The 20438-nt window shown below is 39.8% G+C and overlaps 2 protein-coding genes across 2 annotated transcripts; both read right to left on the minus strand.

Moving 5' to 3' along the window:
• Positions 1-486: 486 nt before the first annotated feature.
• On the minus strand, positions 487-2039 carry LOC118348281 (putative nuclease HARBI1). The gene is made up of 3 exons (XM_035689642.1): positions 1506-2039; positions 1159-1390; positions 487-1032 (listed from the first exon to the last, which is right to left on the minus strand). Exons 1-3 carry the CDS (start codon positions 2037-2039, stop codon positions 563-565), a joined length of 1236 nt encoding a protein of 411 aa, XP_035545535.1. The 3' UTR covers positions 487-562.
• Positions 2040-2398: 359 nt separating this feature from the next.
• On the minus strand, positions 2399-13410 carry LOC118348282 (the record flags this gene model as incomplete). The annotated part of the gene is made up of 7 exons (XM_035689644.1): positions 2399-3010; positions 3118-3453; positions 9112-9446; positions 9585-10365; positions 10495-11130; positions 11578-11826; positions 12298-13410. Coding segments are annotated over 7 exons (4062 nt in total), but the record flags the coding sequence as incomplete, so codon positions are not given.
• Between the last annotated feature and the right edge of the window lie 7028 nt (positions 13411-20438).

A 20438-nucleotide genomic window follows, 5' to 3' on the forward strand; every position in this document is an offset into this window, starting at 1 on the left:
AAATAAATTATTAATTACCCAGGTACTTTTTTTTTTTTAATGAAGTGAATAATAAAAATTTTTGGATTACAATAGTCTTTTCTAATGAAAATACAACAAAATTTCGATAATAAAGTTAATCATTTATTCAAAAATCCCAATTGTAATTGTTTGCAAAAAACACGTTAAATAATATTAATATATTATAAAATAATTTTTTCAAATAGCTGTGCTTAAATTCATTTCCCATATTCACCGTAGTAATGGGAAATTTTCCCTACCTCTAATTTTCAATTATAGTCAATGATAATCAATTAGGAAAATAACATCATTAAATTATAAAATCAATCCTTGTAAATTTGTGTACGATAAAATTTACATATCGACCAATTATTTATGAAACTAAATTTACGTATATAGCTTATAATATTAGCAACCATATTTCTAAATAAATTTGCTACAAACTTCCCTATCTATATAAATTAGTAATATATTGCCAGACCAAAATAAAATTTGCAATACATTTGAATCTCTAACTACACCCTTATATAGTCTCAATAATGTCAATATTTATCAATATAAGTCAATGACCACTCCTAGCTTCCCACATACGTTTGGCAATGTCATCCCTAATTGCAGCCATAGCTCGGGCTGATTCGACGGTCATGTCAGGATGATTTCCTGAAACTGCGGCGTCGCTATATGCACGACCGCTTGGACTGAGCTCCATATCTCTCCACTCCTCGAACAACCTGTCATTCGGGCTCGTCATTCTAATAAAATTGTGTAACGTACAACATGCAATGATCAGATCCCCTTGCCTCCCAACTTTATAACCAGGCATGAGTCTTAAAATTCTAAATCGTGATTTCAAGACCCCAAATGTACGTTCTATTACGTTACGAATACATGAATGACGATGATTAAAATAATCTTTATACCCCCTAAATCCCCGCTGACCCTGACGGTCACTTCTATGATATCTCTCTCTAGGGTAAGGGGGCATAAATCCTCGAGTACATGGATACGCCGAATCGACTAGATAATAATGACCTGTCAACCATTAACATTATGAGATAATCAGGCCCCAAGCAACGAATCCCGAGCTTTTTAAAAACAACAGATATAAAGACCCAATATAATCAGACAAAAATAATTGTGGCCTTCGAACTGATTTACCATCGAGAGGCATTGGAAATGCGTTGCGGCCCTGAGACAATGCATCGATGAATACACGTGCATCATGCGAGCTCCCCTCCCAACCAGTGTACAGGAATGTGAATTTCATGTCCAAGTCACATACACACAATACGTTTTGGGCAACTTTGCCATGCCGGTTGCGATATGCCTCACGCACCTCTGCAGGTACAACAGCGTCGATCATGGTCCCATCAATTGCACCAATGCATCCCTGCGAACGAGTAAGCGGACATGATACATACGAATACATACGGTTTAAGTAATTTACAAAACAATGATCCAATATGTACAGAATTATATTTTATTATCTACCATAAACAACTTACCTCAAACCAAGGATAATTTCTCGGATTGGCTGCGATTGTTGGGTGCACCCCGGATGTGTGAGTTGGGTAAATAAGATGTGTCCCTAGCCTACACAGGGCCTTCATAACGTTCCTCACATGGGCATTAACAGTTTCTGTTGAATGTTGAAAGCGCTGCCCCACAATCCGTTGTTCGTCTCCAGCTGCCACTACCGATGTGAACATGCCTATTTGTTCCTCGACGGTCAACCCTTTTCTAGTATCCTTCAAAAATCTATTTGAACGTAACAAGCTGCATAATGCGCGGAAGGCATCAACCTCAAGTCGGAATAACTCGCGACAATTTCTTGGATTCCCATTCAAAACTTCCAAAATATATTGATGTCCCCGTAATCCAATATTGTGTTGTGGCTGTCTAAGCTGTTGTTGTGCTTCTCTACCAGCCCTCGCAAGAAATGCGAGTGTCTCAAGATCCTCAGTTGCAAGGTCATCTTCACTACTATCAGTCAAACACACATTAGGGAACGTATCATCTGAATCTCGATTCACGTTCATCGAGTACCTTCCTGCTGACCAATTCCCAGTGTGCACAGTGGGTTAATTCGTACTATTTTATCTTTACAACCATTGTAAATAATCTGTCACAAGTTAACAAAATAATAAGGAGGTACTACGATCTTAATATAATATATTAAACATAATCCAATATAATCATACAGAACCCGAACAGAGCCTAAAACAGGTCCTCCATAATCCGTCCTCATTTCAATCAGATTACAACAAATCAAACAGACAACCCACATTGGAAAAGTAGCTATTTATAAACTCATCAAAGGAATACAAATAGTCTCATGAAAAATAAAGGGTGACAATGCCATCGAAAATATAGCCTAAGAATTAAAAATGAGCCTACTTTAACAATTACGGGCCCAATCGTCCCTCCTTGCAGCATCCAAGGACAAGAAAAACAGTCGCATCTCTGGGTTCAGTAATCTCTCGATTGCGCGAACAAGTTGGGATGGCTCCAACGGAGGGGAAAGCTCGCTGAGCAACGTCGCACAATGACTAATCGGATCATACCCCGCATTGGTCCCATCACTAGGCTCTGTCTCTTTGCTGCGCTTCGATGATGCCACAGCTTCTGCATCCTCATATCGTTTACGCCTCGCTCTCTGCGTCAGTTTAACCTCCTCGACGGCCTCAGAAAGCTGCACCTCAAAATCGCTCTTCTTTCTTGGCTTCGGCCTGCGTGATGACCCAGTCACGGCATCCTCTGCAGGTGACCCGATCCCCATCAAGTCAATAAAGTCATCATTGCCAATGGGCAAGTCCTGTCGATGACCTAGTGCGGGAGGGCGTCGAGCTCGCATCTCCTCATCCAGGCGCCGCTCGTCGTCGCTATCTGCGGGTAGCTGTGTTGATGCGTGTTGCATAGTCCCGTATGCAACGGACGCGCCAAATATGGTGCACAGCTCCTCGTACTTTGGGCAGCCAAAAGTACGAAACCTCCCCCATTTCGATTTAACCTAACAATTATAGAAGAAACATACGCAGTTAATAATCAAACATCGAGTGCTCAAACAACAAATTTGAAGGGTGCAATAAAGATGGTTAACTTTAATTAAAATTTTACCCTAATGGCATTCTCCCAGCACTCGTCACTCGCGACAACTGTCTTTGTGTCGGGATCCCAACCCATACCAGTTTGGCTCAACAAATCGGTAAACAAGCGCTGCATCCCCTTCAACCTCGTCAATTTTCCACGAACCTGGTTCCCGTCAAACACTTTCTTCCCAACAGCAGTGAGTCGCTGTGCATAAACTCCATGCTCTCTAAACGTTATCTTTTCGCCCTTTAATCTACCTTGAAGCGCATCCTGGTAGAGCATGTCGATGAATATCTCCTCCATGGCATCGCCCCAAAGCACATTATCCCGGCTCGTATCTTCGGGGTCCTCCATTTCAAATAGCTAAAATGGTAATATAAGGAAAAAAGAAAAAAGGTTTTGCATGTCAACTACGCTACGTTATATGCGTTAATGAGTAACGAGCCGGAATTACAAATGACCCATACCTTTTGATACGGCCGATGTCTAGCAGATGAGCGTAAGGAGTATCGCTATGGGAACATGGATGACGTAAGTTTATTAATCCCTATGAAACTTTGTTATATATAAATACACAACAGTTGTAGGAGAAAAACCAAAATCAAAACACTACACTACCACATTCAACCACATGCATACCAAAACCCAAACCCCCAAAAACAGAACAATAATCCCATTTACAACTCTAAAATAAAATGAGGCCCCAAGCAAACTAATGTTTCAACTATAAAATACATGCAAATGCAAAAATCTCCCCACATTACCTCAAACTACTCCATGAAAGTAAAATACATCCAAATGCAAAAATCAAAACCACATTATGCACGGCAGTAGCAGATTTGAGAAAGAAAAATTAAAACCCCATTCCCACATTCAACCACATGCATAGCAAAACCAAAACCCCCAAAAACAGAACAATAATCCCATTTACAACTAACCTATGACATGAGGCCCCAAGCGAACTAATGTTTCAACCATAAAATACATGCAAATGCAAAAATCTCCCCACATTACAGCCAACAATAATCCCCAACTAAAATCCATGCAAATGCAAAAATCTGTCCAATATTTATGCATCGAGTAGCAGATTTGACAAAGAAAAAATAAAACCCCATTCCCACTGTCAACCACATGCATACCAAAACCAAAACCCCAAAAACAGATCAATAATCACTTCTACAACTAACCTATGAAATGAGGCCCCAAACAAACTAATGTTTCAACTATAAAATACATGCAATTGCAAAAATGTCCCCAAATATGGTGCACGGCTGTAGCAGATTTTTGAAAGAAAAACTAACACCCCATTCCCACATTCAACCACATGCATACCAAAACCAAAACTCCCAAATAATCAATTATAATCACTTTCACAACTAACCTATGAAATGAGGCCCCAAGCAAACTACTCCATTCAACTAAAATACATGGAAATGCAAAAATCTCCCCACATTATGCACGGCAGTAGCAGATTTGAGAAAGAAAAATTAACACCCCATTCCCACATTCAACCACATGCATAGCAAAACCAAAACCCCAAAAACAGAACAAGAATAAATTTTACAACTAACAAGCTGAAATGAGGACCCAAGCAAACTATGCCATTCAAGTATGCAAATGCAAAAATAAAACCATATTATGCACGGCAGTAGCAGGAAAAGAAAGAAAAATTAAAAACACCCCATTCCCACATTCAACCACATGCATACCAAAACCAAAACCCCAAAAAACAAAACAATAATCACTTTCACAACTAACCTATGAAATGAGGCCCCAAGCAAACTACTCCATTCAACTAAAATACATGGAAATGCAAAAATCTCCCCACATTATGCACGGCAGTAGCAGAATTGAGAAAGAAAAATTAACACCCCATTCCCACATTCAACCACATGCATAGCAAAACCAAAACCCCAAAAACAGAACAAGAATCAATTTTACAACTAACAAGCTGAAATGAGGACCCAAGCAAACTATGCCATTCAAGTATGCAAATGCAAAAATCAACCATATTATGCACGGCAGTAGCAGGAAAAGAAAGAAAAATTAAAACACCTCATTCCCACATTCAACCACATGCATACCAAAACCAAAACCCCAAAAAATCAATTATAATCACTTTCACAACTAACCTATGAAATGAGGCCCCAAGCAAACTACTCCATTCAACTAAAATACATGGAAATGCAAAAATCTCCCCACATTATGCACGGCAGTAGCAGATTTGAGAAAGAAAAATTAACACCCCATTCCCACATTCAACCACATGCATAGCAAAACCAAAACCCCAAAAACAGAACAAGAATCAATTTTACAACTAACAAGCTGAAGTGAGGACCCAAGCAAACTATGCCATTCAAGTATGCAAATGCAAAAATCAACCATATTATGCACAGCAGTAGCAGGAAAAGAAAGAAAAATTAAAACACCCCATTCCCACATTCAACCACATGCATACCAAAACCAAAACCCCAAAAAACAAAACAATAATCACTTTTACTACTAACCTATGAAACGAGGCCCCAAGCAAACTCCATTCAACTAAAATACATGCAAATGGAAAAATCTCCCCACATTATGCACGAATCTCCCCACATAATGCACGGCAATTTTGTAAACAATTCACAAAAGCATAAGTTGAGGAAGCCTTACTTAAAGATAATTTTAAGTCGTATGAATGAGGCCCCAACCAAACTACCACATTCAACCCATGCAAACCCAAAAATAAAACCACAAGCATGGCAACCATAAACATATGCAGGCATGATTATGCATTGATATCCACATTCAAGTATGCATCGACCAATCATGCAAATTAACAAAATAACATCTAAAGAAATGAAATGGGTAAACAACATAAAAATTTTCTAAACAGCTTACCATACAGCACTGGAAATTATAATAACATGAAAATTTTAACTGTCGTGGTCATGAGCACATCAATGATAATATGGATATACATTTATCTCGGTCAATAACCACAACAATAATAAATTTAAGGAGAAATTCATCTCCACACTAGAGTAATGCCAACTGAAATTGATGCATTGCATTTCTAACAGCTTAAAATGATTTGAGATGAGATTCACATACTTGGAAGGATCGTGTTCTTGGAGCCGTGATGGTGAAAGAAATACCCCGTAGGTGGTTATGGTGGAATCGACTTCTTGAGGTGGGGTGTTTGCAGATTTTTGGAATTGTGGGTTTCATTTGTGAAGGGGATTTATGAATTTCTCATGTAAGGGGCTCTGACAATATTCTATAAATAATCTACACTGTACAATGCGAATCTAAAATCAAAACCCTAGACGTGTGTTCACAGCCTTTGGGTCAGGGGGCAGGGGAATCTCTGTCATGGAAGGGGGACGTGATTGTGTACGGTTACTAGACATATAGATGAAACCCAAATCGATTGGTGGGGATGGTATCTCTCACGCGACTGAGCTCCCTGGGTTGCCTCAGGCCGTCGGTCTTAAGATGCTTCCACCTCGGGTTGCCTTCGAACTGGTGCGTTTGGGAGATCGCAGATGAGATGCCCCCTCGCCCATGCCGTGAAGTGGTCTGAAATGGTGAGGTATGGCGTCGATGATGGCAGGAGATGGGTCTGCCCAGAGTGAGGAGCTTTGCGTGGAGATGAATGGTGCGTGAAGAGGTGGGTGAGGGCCTTCGAGCTCTGCGTGGAGTTGATGGGTGTGTGAAGGGCATGGGTGAAGGGGTGGGTGAGAGGGCCTTAGGAGCCTTCATTACACCCGTGTAATGGAAACAGTAAAAAGGCAAAAAGCAACAGTCATTCCCATATTTGTCTTATATGAGAGAAAGATGTGAGGTGTGGTTTGACAGACCACTTCTCCGTACAAACTCAGTTTGAGATTGTCTGAAGTAACCTTCGAATCCAAACAAGGGTGTAAAATTTCAATAACATCCAAAATATAAATAAAAGAAAATATAGAAAAAATGAAAAAATACTAATAAAACTAAAAATTCCTAATCATCCAAACTCCAAATGAAAGAAAAAAAAAAGTTACAAGATCAAAAAAAGTACAGAAAATAGATAATAAAATTTACAAATTACAATCCATGCATCTAAGTCAAAATTACAAATTATAAATTATAAATGACTGAATAGTAATATAAAAAAAATCCAAGTCCAAGTCCAAAACTTTAAGTCTTCACAAGCTTACTGCAAAAACATAGCAAACAAATATTCAATGTCTTAGTTTAATAACAAAAATAACTAGTATGGTAGTATAAAAGTATATTCTTCTCACCTCATTCATCTGCATTGGGTGTATGCATTGTATTCAACACCTTCATAAAAGATAAAAGAAAACAAATTATATAAATTTACATAACATATAAATTTTATTTCTTTTATCTTTTTGGCACATAAATTAATAAAAAAATTATTTAAATTAATAAAATTAAAATTAAGTAAACTATTTAATGTGGATTATTTAATTAACTCATTAAAAAAATATTTAATTGTACTTATATTTATGATATTAATTATTAATTTGTTACTAATTTAGAGTATGTCAATGTATTAGGAATCTATGATAGTTAATGCAAAATGAGCTATATTAAACTTTTTATTTTTTTATATGATTAATAAATAATCTTCATTGACCATAGGTCCATACATGCTTTATATTTACTTATAATTTTAATTAGATCATAAATGTAGATGTTAGTAATTAGTTAATGGTGAATTGGTGATAAGTTAGTTAATTGATATCATACATTAGTTAATTACAATAATATTTGTAATTGCTTTATACTCACTTGAAACTTAGATATTTTACAAAAAGTTTATCTAATAACTTTAATTAGACCATAGATGTAGATGTTAGTAATTAGTTAATGGTAAATTGGTGATAGGTTAATTGAAATCATACACTAGTTAATTGTTAGAATATTAATTTGTAATTACATATTTAAAATCTGATATTGTTAATTTGTTAATGGTGAAAGGTTAGATGAAAATTACATAATTAATTATACAATTATTATATAAATAATATATAGATAATATATATAATCTATTTAAAAATATGTATTTCCTATTCGGTCGGTCTGGTCCTGGGTGGGGCGGGATTGGACCAAAAACTGATTTTTTGGGATTCCATGGATCGAGACCGACCGATCTCAACCTCGGTCCAGTCAGTTTCTGTGATGCCCCCAACCTCCGCTTGGGATGGAACGGACACTTAGAACGTCGGGACATGTAACACAAGGTTACATACCCCCGTTCGTGATAATTAATATGCAATACATTCTAGTATGTAACTAACAGTGATATGAACCCGTGGGAATGAATTCCCTTGAACCCACAATCAATTTGAAAACTCCCCAAGAAAGCCAAAATCAAGTCAAGGATGGAGAATCTAGACCCGATGAGAACTCGTTTCAAGAACCTAGATTATATTAAAATCTAGACCCGCTGAAGAACCCGTCTCAAGAACCCAGATTACAAAGGAGGAACGCCACAAAGGTTGTGATTTACCTTTGATAAGTTCAAGAGTTCAATCAAGAACAAGAGGAGAAAACTCAACTCACAAATAAAATTCAATATTGTCTAACTCTCAAATGAGGCTACAAAGAGTTTTTAAAGCCAAACCTAATCAAAACCCTAGCCAAAATAATGCCCCTTTTACCCAAAATTACCCTTGATGAACAGTACCGGCTACAGTACGCGCGGCTACAGTAACCCCAACAGTAAATTGATGAAACCCTAGTTCCTAAAATGTAATTTTCCAAATAAGCCCTTGGCCAAAATACAAGGCCTTCCCAAAAACATAGTTCAAAAGAAATAAGACATGTGAGCCAAGCATCTTCAAGCCCACTTATTCTAAACTAATAAAATAAATCATTTAACCAAATTGGAAGCCTCCAATAACAATAGGCCGTATCTTTAAGTCATGTCTTCCACAGCTTGAATAAAGTGGATCAAACTGGTTCTTCTTCTTTCAGACCCATCTTCAGTGTTGGGCTCTTGCTGGCTTCATCCCAGGTGGATTGCACCAATCCTTGCATTGCTTCCTTGATCTTCTTGGCCCTTGATCTTGTAATTGGCCCATCTGGAACTTGCAAAGGATCTTTAAGAGTAGGCCCACCTTGGTTCCTATCATTCCCCCTCTCCTCAAAAGGATTCGACCTCGAATCTTCACCTACATCAAAAGGAGAAAGATCAGAAACATTGAAAGTTGCAGAAACTTTATACTCACCTGGAAGATCCACTTTATATGCATTGTCATTAATTTTCTCAAGAATTTGGAAAGGTCCATCTCCTCGAGGATGCAACTTAGTCCTTCTATGGGCTGGGAATCTTTCTTTGCGCATGTGAACCCAAACCCAATCTCCTGGTTCAAAGATGACACGCCTTCGTCCTTTATTGGCTTGGGAAGCAACCCTTTCATTCTTTTGGGCAATTTGAAGCCGTACCCTCTCATGAAGTGACTTCACCAACTCCGCCTTCTTTTGTCCATCCAAACTACTCCTGTCATCAACAGGTAAAGGCATCAAATCCAAAGGAGTAAGTGGATTAAATCCATAAACAATTTCAAAAGGAGAGTATGAAGTAGTAGTATGCATCGTCCTATTATATGCAAACTCTATAAATGGCAAACAATCCTCCCAAGTTTTTAAATTCTTATGAACAACAGTGCGTAAAAGCTGAGTTAAAGTCCTATTAACTACTTCAGTCTGACCATCAGTCTGTGGATGACAAGTAGTGGAAAATAAGAGCTTAGTACCCAATTTCCCCCACAACACCTTCCAAAAGTAGCTAAGGAATTTAACATCCCTATCAGAAACAATACTCCTAGGTACACCATGGAGTCGCACTATCTCCCTGAAAAACAAGTCAGCTATATTTGTTGCATCATCTGTTTTATGGCATGGAATGAAATGTGCCATCTTACTGAATCTATCAACAACAACAAAAATAGAATCTCTACCCCTTTTGGTCCTAGGCAGCCCCAAAACAAAGTCCATAGATATGTCGACCCATGGCTCACTAGGAACGGGTAAGGGTGTATACAACCCATGTGGCAAAACCTTAGATTTGGCCTTTCTACATGTAATGCATCTTCCACAAATACGGTTAACATCTCTCTTCATCTTAGGCCAAAAGAAATGTTCATGCAAAATGTCTAAAGTTTTCTTGACACCAAAGTGTCCCATTAACCCCCCACCATGTGCCTCACGCACCAATAACTCACGCATAGAACAATTTGGCAGACAAAGTTTGCTTTCTTTAAACAAATAACCATCATGCTTGTAAAACTTACCAAATGCCGCCTTATCACATGCCACATACACATTTGAAAAATCAGCATCATCGGCATACATGTCTTTCACGTATTCAAACCCAAGCATTTTGGCACTCATAGAAGTAAGAAGTACATACCTCCGGGATAGAGCATCAGCAACAATGTTCTCCTTACCTTGCTTGTAACGGATGACATAGGGAAAGGTCTCAATGTATTCCATCCATCTAGCATGCCTTTTATTCAACTTACCTTGACCCTTGAGATGCTTCAATGATTCATGATCGGTGTGGATCACAAATTCCCTTGGCCATAGGTAGTGCTGCCAAGTCTCTAATGCACGAACAAGAGCATAAAGCTCTTTGTCATAAGTAGGGTACTTCAGGGATGCCCCACTTAACTTTTCACTGAAGAAGGCTATGGGCCGCCTATCCTGCATCAAAACGGCTCCAATCCCTATTCCTGAGGCATCACATTCAATCTCAAAAGCTTTGTTAAAATCAGGTAATGCTAACACAGGTGCAGAGCACAACCTTTCTTTAATAGTGGCAAAAGCATTCTCTTGATTAGCCCCCCAATGAAACCCAACATTCTTTTTAATTACCTCAGTGAGTGGTGCAGCAATGGTGCTGAAGTCTTTAACAAAACGCCGATAAAAGCTAGCTAGCCCATGAAAGCTTCTTACCTCAGTGATGCTTTTTGGCGTTGGCCACTCCTTGATGGCCTTGACTTTCTCTTCATCCACCTCAATACCCTTTGTACTAACAACGTAACCAAGAAAAACAACTTTTTCCATGCAAAAGGCACATTTCTTGAAATTAGCATACAACTTTTCACATCTCAACACATCAAACACATATCTCAAATGCTCAATATGTTCATTTAAGTTCTTGCTGTACACTAAGATATCATCAAAGTACACAACCACAAACTTGCCTATGAATGCACGTAGGACATGGTTCATTAATCTCATGAAAGTACTGGGCGCATTTGTAAGTCCAAATGGCATAACCAACCATTCATAAAGCCCATACTTAGTCTTAAAAGCAGTTTTCCATTCATCACCCTCTTTCATTCTAATTTGATGGTACCCACTTTTAAGATCAATTTTACTGAAAATACATGAACCATGCAATTCATCAAGCATATCATCCAATCTAGGAATGGGATGGCGATACTTTACCGTGATATTGTTGACCGCCCTGCAATCAATGCACATCCTCCACGTCCCATCCTTCTTTGGCACTAGTAGCACTGGTACTGCACAAGGGCTCATGCTCTCCCTCACGTACCCCTTGCTCATCAAATCCTCAACTTGCCTCTGAAGCTCCTTTGTCTCCTCTGGATTACTCCTATAGGCTGGTCGGTTTGGAATAGCAGCCCCGGGCACAAAATCAATCTGGTGCTCAATGCCTCTAATGGGTGGCAACTCATTCGGCATCTCCTCCGGGAATACATCCTCAAACTCCTGCAACAAAGAAACAGCCAAACTAGGAAGAGACTGGTTAGTTTCATCAAGAGTAAGATAAGACTCTTTATAGACAAGAAAAATCATAGGGCGATCTGCGAAGAAAGCCCTCTTAACCTCACTCTCTCTTGCATAGAAACTCACTTTTGCCTTTCCTTTTCTCTCAGAAGACTCTCTTTCTTTTTTTTCTCGTGGCTCCACTATTTTTTCTTTACTCTCAGCCACCTCTCTACTTTCTTTCTCACTCTTTCTTTTATGCTCATATTCACTCTCACTCTTTCTTTTTTGCTCAATCTCTTTTTCACTCTTCCTTTTTTGATCACTCTCATTTTCACTCTTTCTCTTCTGAGCAACCTCACTTTTCAATTTCAATTGGTCCTCATAGACCTGGCTTGGAGTTAAAGGAGCAAGTTTAATTGTTTTGCCCTCCTTTTCAAAGCTGTACATGTTCTTGAACCCATCATGTGTCACTCTCCTATCATACTGCCACGGCCTCCCCAACAAAATATGGCCCGCATGCATAGGCACAACATCACAAAGCACCTCATCTTGATACTTCCCAATAGAAAAAGTAACTAACACTTGTTTATCCACCCTAACCTCTCCACAATCATTCAACCACTGCAATTTGTATGGTCTAGAGTGTTTTAAGGTTGGTAAATTCAATTTCTCAACCAAAGTAGTGCTAGCCACATTAGTACAACTCCCTCCATCAATGATCATACTACATACCTTATTGTTGACATGGCATCTAGTATGGAAAATGTTCTCTCTCTGTTGCTCTGCATCATCCACCTTAATGTGTGCATTAAGAGCACGCCTGGCAACAAGAGACTCACCTGTCACAGGGTATACCACTCCATCATCATCACTAGCATCATCCAACTCGGGCACCTCATCACTATCATCTTCACTCTCAGTCATCACCTCCCCATTGTCACGCATAATCATCACCCTCCTATTTGGACATTGAGAAGCAATGTGCCCTGAACCCAAACACTTAAAACATTTGATATCTCTATTCCGTGAAGGTTGGGATTCTACCTTGGGTTTGTTGCTAGTTCCCTCATCTTTTCCCTTAGGTGGTTCGGTCTTTCTCTTTGCTTCAGCTGGATCATTCCTATCCCATTTTGATTTCCAAGTAGTGCTAGAAACCGTAGTGTACCTTGCTGTCCCTTTTCTCTTTAATTGCCTCTCCACCTTCATAGCCATGTGCACCATGTCCTCTATCTCCACATAATGCTGCAATTCAATTACATTGGCTATGTCCCTATTCAACCCACTCAAAAATCTAGCCATGGTGGCCTCTCGGTCCTCCTCTACATTAGCCCGAATCATCGCCACCTCCATCTCCTTATGGTAATCCTCCACACTCCTAGACCCCTGTGTAAGATTTTGTAATTTCTGAAAAAGGTCTCTATAGTAATGGCTAGGAACAAATCTCCGCCTCATGAGAGCTTTCAACTCTCCCCATGTCTCTATAGGCCTCTCATAATTCCTTCTCCTATTGGTCACTAATTGATCCCACCAAATAATAGCATAATCAGTGAACTCAATTACCGCCAACTTCACTTTCTTCTCCTCAGAGTAATTATGACAATCAAACACCAACTCTATTTTTTTCTCCCACTCTAGATAAACCTCAGGGTCAGTTCTACCTTGGAAAGATGGTATTTTCATTTTGATGCTACCAAGGTCTCTATCTACACCATCCCGACCCCTTAGATTCCCCTCAAGTCCTCTTTCATGCCTAACTCCTCTATTTCTACCCGACCCAACGTCAGATGCTAAATCTTCCTCTTCCCCACCATCTCCTTCATTCTCATACTGATTTTCGACTCTATGCTCACATCGCCTCCTATCCCTCCTACCTTGTAGATTTCTAATCGCTGCTTCTTGATGATCCATCCTATCCCTCACTTCACCCAACACCAAGTTTAACCGCTCAAACTGTTGTTGCATGGCTTGCAACACAAAGGATGAGTTATCTGCTCTCCCCCTTGGTGATGCGCTACTCCGATGAGACATTATTAGGCGCTACACAAGAGAAAGTTAGTGGCAAAAAAAAAAGTAAACCTCACACACTCCCTCACGTGTTTACACTCGAATAATGACACTCCACTCGTGTTTCACTCTTAATTGGCTTTTTTCGATAATAGTCTCACACTCTCTTTGCCTTTTACCTCAAGAGTTTTCCCACTCAAGTTCTTTAAGAACTAATTGACTCAATCAAGACAAAGCAACCTTGTTTTATCCCAACTAGTAATTAAGTCCAAGAAACAAGAACAAGAGAAACACGGAAGGAATGAAAAAAAAAAATGGCACGTGAATCAAGAAAATTATACGAATGAAACAGTAGCAATAAGACAAGATATCAACTAGAATCACCCCCTTTGATGATAAGGATCAAGGAAAAAAAAAATCTCGAATTTTTTTTTTTTTTTTCACGATTTTTTTTTTTCTTTTCCTTTCTTTTCTTTTCTTTTCTTTTCTTTTCTTTTCCTTTCACCAACTGATTTGATCACAATCAAGAATAAGCAGTTGAGAAAAACCCTAACAATAACTCAAAAACCCTTGGGCAAATGATATACGGCAGCCCCTAGAACAAGAGATTTCAGCCAACACAAACCCTAGAACAATGAATTTCAGCAACCCTACTAACCACCACTATTTTTTTTTTGTAATCAATCCTAGAACAATGACACCCTAGAATTAAATATGCAAGAAATAAAAGATAGAATAAGACCTGATTGGAAACCTTGCTCTGAATACCAAATGATATGAACCCGTGGGAATGAATTCCCTTGAACCCACAATCAATTTGAAAACTCCCCAAGAAAGCCAAAATCAAGTCAAGGATGGAGAATCTAGACCCGATGAGAACTCGTTTCAAGAACCTAGATTATATTAAAATCTAGACCCGTTGAAGAACCCGTCTCAAGAACCCAGATTACAAAGGAGGAACGCCACAAAGGTTGTGATTTACCTTTGATAAGTTCAAGAGTTCAATCAAGAACAAGAGGAGAAAACTCAACTCACAAATAAAATTCAATATTGTCTAACTCTCAAATGAGGCTACAAAGAGTTTTTAAAGCCAAACCTAATCAAAACCCTAGCCAAAATAATGCCCTTTTACCCAAAATTACCCTTGATGAACAGTACCGGCTACAGTACGCGCGGCTACAGTAACCCCAACAGTAAATTGATGAAACCCTAGTTCCTAAAATGTAATTTTCCAAATAAGCCCTTGGCCAAAATACAAGGCCTTCCCAAAAACATAGTTCAAAAGAAATAAGACATGTGAGCCAAGCATCTTCAAGCCCACTTATTCTAAACTAATAAAATAAATCATTTAACCAAATTGGAAGCCTCCAATAACGATAGGCCGTATGTTTAAGTCATGTCTTCCACAGCTTGAATAAAGTGGATCAAAACTGGTTCTTCTTCTTTCAGACCCATCTTCAGTGTTGGGCTCTTGCTGGCTTCATCCCAGGTGGATTGCACCAATCCTTGCATTGCTTCCTTGATCTTCTTGGCCCTTGATCTTGTAATTGGCCCATCTGGAACTTGCAAAGGATCTTTAAGAGTAGGCCCACCTTGGTTCCTATCAAACAGTAAGCAATAACTACAGCGGATAGAAGGGTGAAAACAGAACTTATGCAGAATAACTAAAACATCCCAATGCATTACTAATCATCATAAGTTCAAAATCAAATCGTAGCATAGCTTAATACAACTAAATATTAAAGTCTTTAAAGTTAAATTAATCGATCCATGTGTTCTAGAGCTTGAAGGACTAGGGATATAAACATGATGATCAAATCTAGTCTACTCTTGAGGTTAGGCTCTTCCTCAATCAGTCGGATTTAGTGCTCCATCTAATCCGTCCTCCTCGTATCCTGACACAACTTCTTTCATTCCAAGTGGAATAATAGTGAGTCCACAAGGGGTGAGATTTACATGAAATCTCAGTAAGTTAACAACCAACTTACACAAAGATAAATTATGCATAAAAAATGATAAATAAGAAATGCATGAAATGCATAAAAATGTGCATGTGTCTCCTATCCAGATTCCTTAACATTTTCAGAAAAATGGAGACACATTTTCTTTTAGAGAACATTTTTACTTTAATCGTCAAAAGATAATATTTTCATCATAATATTTCATCATTTTTAGCAATTCATAAATTAATCATAACGTGTGGTATCATCATAGTTCCCCACGTGCACTGTGAGTACGTACCAGTGACCGTAGTATAGCTCACGTTGAAACTATGTTGTCTACTGACTCGTTCTCAATGCATTGGTAATATTACGTAACATCATAACGTGTACACCCACCGATATTAGGTGTCATAACATATTGATTTTGTTCCAGCGTTCTTTAAAAAGTATCTATTCGAAACCTGTTGACTTTTTTTGTCAACTTAGGGGTTACCACTCCATTCTTAAACACTCCAGAGTGGATATAGGAATTCCACTAGGATAATTCTTCATCCTAACCTTTGGGATCATGACAAAAATTATTTTCATGCTAAGTTAAAAAATGTGTTCCATGACATGTGCATATATGCAAGCTTTTTGTGTGAAATGACATTTATAGATGCAATATGCTAAAATAGTAGAAATATCACTTATCATGTAAATATACACTTAGTGTGTCACATAACATGATATTTTATGCTCAAAGTGATAATTGAAACATGAATGAGACATTTATCAATAAATCATAAATAATCTATCAAGGTATAAGTTAGAGGTCAACTTACAAACTTCCTGAATAATCGAAAAAATGTCGTAGCACCTAAAATGACGTAGCGGAAACGTGCAAAGAAAGGAAAAAGAATAAAATGCAAGAAGAGCTGTGTCTTCTCCAACAAAGAGTCACAAGTTTATTCAATACTCTGTAATATTTTTCTCCAAATTTCAACATAACATGCCCTCCCATATTTGGTTCCCTTATACCAGAAAACCAACTAAGGAAACTTGTTTTTAAATAGGAAAGATATCACTAACGCACCAACACGAAGGGAAACTTATTAAAATGGAAACATTGAAATATTAAAAACGAAATCTGCAATAAAGTGACGAGCTGTTGAAGACTTCCTCTGTTTACGGCATTTCCTAATGCAATCCTGGCAGCTCACATGCTGCGTTAGTCTTGCATGTAGAATCTGCTGCATCAGATTCTTCCTCACTCGGAAAGAAGCTCGACCTCGAGCTATGGTCAGGATAGAGTGCTTCATCCGGAGGATGGTACTCAAAAATGTCTGCTACATTGAAGGTAGACGAAATTGACATGTGATTAGGGAGGTCGACGACATATGCATTATCGTTTATTTTTTTCACAATTCGGCATGGTCCGAACTTCTTCATCTGCAACTTATTGTAAGTGCCAGCTGGAAAACGCTGCTTACGAAGGTGCACCATGACCAAGTCCCCCTCTTGGAAAATCTTAACTCGCCTGTGCTTGTCTGCCCCTTGTTTGTAACGTAAGTTGGCCCTTTCTAAGTTGATGCGCACATCTGAATGGACTTGCTGTATCCTCTCCGCCATACTTGCTGCAGCAGTACTAATTCCTGGGAGTTTTGGAAGGGGAATTAAATCAAGGGTGTGCTTCGGGGGTCGCGTGTAGACAACCTCAAACGGTGTTTTCCCAGTGGATCGATTGACCATATTGTTAAAAGCAAATTCTACTTGCGGAAGGCAGGCATCCCACTGTTTTGGCTTGTCACCACAGATGCAACGAACCATATTGCCCAACGTGCGGTTTGTCACTTTCGTCTGTCCATCTGTTTGTGGATGGCAGGTGCTACTATACTTGAGGTTGGTTTCGAATTTTTTCCAAAGGGTGATCCAAAAATGTCTGAGAAATTTCACATCTCTGTCGGATGTAATTGACTTTGGAATCCCATGAAGCCGCACGATTTCTCTGAAGAAGAGGTGGGCAATATTGGATGCATCAGCTGTTTTTTTGCACGGTATAAAATGCGCCATTTTAGAGAACCGATCGACCACGACAAACACAGAATCCACTCCGCGTTGGGTTCGCGGAAGACCGAGTACGAAGTCCATACTCACGTCCTCCCAGATGTTTTCTGGCACTGACAGAGGGGTGTAGAGGCCTGTGTTCTGAGCTTGTCCCTTCCCTACTTGGCAGATGGGGCATTTTTGAACAAACCTGCCAACATCCCTCTTCAATTGTGGCCAATAGTAACGTTCGGCAACTAGAGCAATAGTTTTGTCGCGCCCCACATGACCCCCAAGGCCCCCACCGTGCAATTCACGGATTAAATGTTCACGTAGGGAAATTCTGGGTATACACAACTGGTTGCCACGAAACAAATAGTTGTCTTGGATATGGAAATCTGCCATGGGTTGCTTGAGTTTACATTTCTTCCATGTTTCTGCAAAATCATCATCATCCACATATAGTTCTTTGAGCTGTTCGAATCCAGTGATTTCAGCACGTAAAAGTGAGCAGGAGTTCCCCCCGACGGCTGAGAGCATCCGCCACCTTGTTGTGGTGACCCGATTTGTGTTTGAGGACCATGGTGAATTTTTGAATGTAAGTAATCCACCTGGCATGCATTCGGTTCATGTGGGATTGAGTGTTGATGAACTTCAATGCATGATGGTCACTATACAGCACGAATTCACGTTGAACCAGGTAATGCTCCCAATGCTTTAAGGCCCTGACTATTGCGTAGAATTCCAACTCATAGACAGTCCACTTGCGCCTCGCTTCATTTAATTTCTCACTAAAGAATTCGACAGGTCTGCCTTCTTGTGAGAGAATGGCACCAATGCCAACAATGGAGGCATCGCACTCCACCTCGAATAATTTCTCAAAACTGGGCAGTGCAAGCACTGGGGCTGTGGATAGTTTTTCTTTAATCACAGCAAAGCTTATATCCTGGTCATCTCCCCATTGGAATCGACCCTTCTTCATACATTCGGTAATGGGTGCTGCAAGTGTGCTGAAGTTGCGGATGAATCTTCGATAAAAAGTTGCTAACCCGTGGAAGCTACGGACTTGAGTAATGGAAGAGGGGCGGGGCCATTCTCGGATTGCTCGAACCTTTGCTTCATCGACCCGTACTCCTTCTGAACCAACGACAAAGCCGAGAAAAAGCAAGCTGTTGGTGAGAAAATTGCATTTCTTCAAGTTGATATACAGCTTGTTATCCCTCAAGACAGACAATACTTCTTTCAAGTGTAAAAGGTGCTGCTGCTCATCTTGGCTGTATAGGAGGATATCGTCGAAATATACAACGACAAACTTGCCAATGAACGGTTTGAGAGTTTGGTGCATCACTCTCATGAAAGTGCTAGGTGCGTTTGACAAGCCGAAGGGCATGACCAGCCACTCGTAGAGCCCCTCCTTTGTTTTGAAAGCTGTTTTCCATTCATCGCCAGGTCGAACTCTTATTTGATGATAGCCGCTCCTCAAGTCTAGCTTGGAGAAAACGTTTGAGCCTGCAAGCATGTCTAGCATATCATTTAGTCGAGGTATGGGGAATCTATATTTTACCGTGATTTTGTTGATGGCGCGACTGTCCATGCACATTCGCCAGCTCCCGTCCTTCTTGGGGGTGAGTAAGGCTAGGACAGCGCAAGGGCTCATGCTTTCTCGAAGCAGCCCCTTGTGGATGAGGTCCTCAACTTGGTCTTGTAAGATTTTGTGCTCGTTGGGGCTCATTCGGTAGTGTGGCAAGTTTGGGAGACTAGCACTCGGCACCAAGTCAATGCAATGCTGTATTTCGCGCATAGGAGGGAGTCCCGCCGGTAGCTCTTGCGGAATGATGTCTGAGAATTCTTCTAGCAAAGTCTGCACGGCTGGTGACAATTCAGACGTGTATTCCTCTGTTCTTCCTTTCACAACTAGTGTCATAATTTCCCCACATTCCTTGGCAGCCATCAGGAATTGGCCTTCATTCACCGTAAGAAAGCTAGCTTTCTTCGTAAGGGTTGCTGCATCGGGCTGCTGTTCTGCTGCGGGCAGCAGTGTCACCTTTCGTTCGTGCCACCAGAACGTATATGTGTTCTCGCGCCCCTTATATGTGGCATCCACATCAAACTGCCATGGCCTTCCTAGCAGTACATGACAGGCGTCCATTTCCACCACGTCGCAGTCCACTACATCATTGTAAATTTTACCAATTGAAAATGGAATTCGGCAAGTGGCAGTTACCTTAGTCTCGGCCCCTTTTTTTATCCAACTGATCTTATAAGGTTTGGAATGTTGTTCCGTGGGCAGCTTCAACGTAGCAACCAGTGCCCTTGATACAATGTTTTCACAACTCCCGCTATCAATAATCAAGTTGCAAACCTTCTGATTAATGGTGCAGCGAGTCTTGAAAATAACATGCCTCTGGGAGTGATCCTCATGTTTCGGTGTCAGAAGGAGCCGCTGTATGATGCAGTTCACTAAGTCACCCTCGTCACCTTCAACGAACTCACTTTCCTCCTCTGACTCCTCTTCATCCTCCTTAGTCGCCTTGCCATCTACCATGTTAACGGATCTTCGATTGGGGCATTCATTGGAGCGATGTCCCGGTTGGTTGCAACGAAAACACTTACCGGTGATCGGCCTGCTGTAAGGATTAT

Source organism: Juglans regia, chromosome 1, assembly GCF_001411555.2.
Source record: "Juglans regia cultivar Chandler chromosome 1, Walnut 2.0, whole genome shotgun sequence".
In the NCBI taxonomy this organism is placed as follows: Eukaryota; Viridiplantae; Streptophyta; class Magnoliopsida; order Fagales; family Juglandaceae; genus Juglans; species Juglans regia.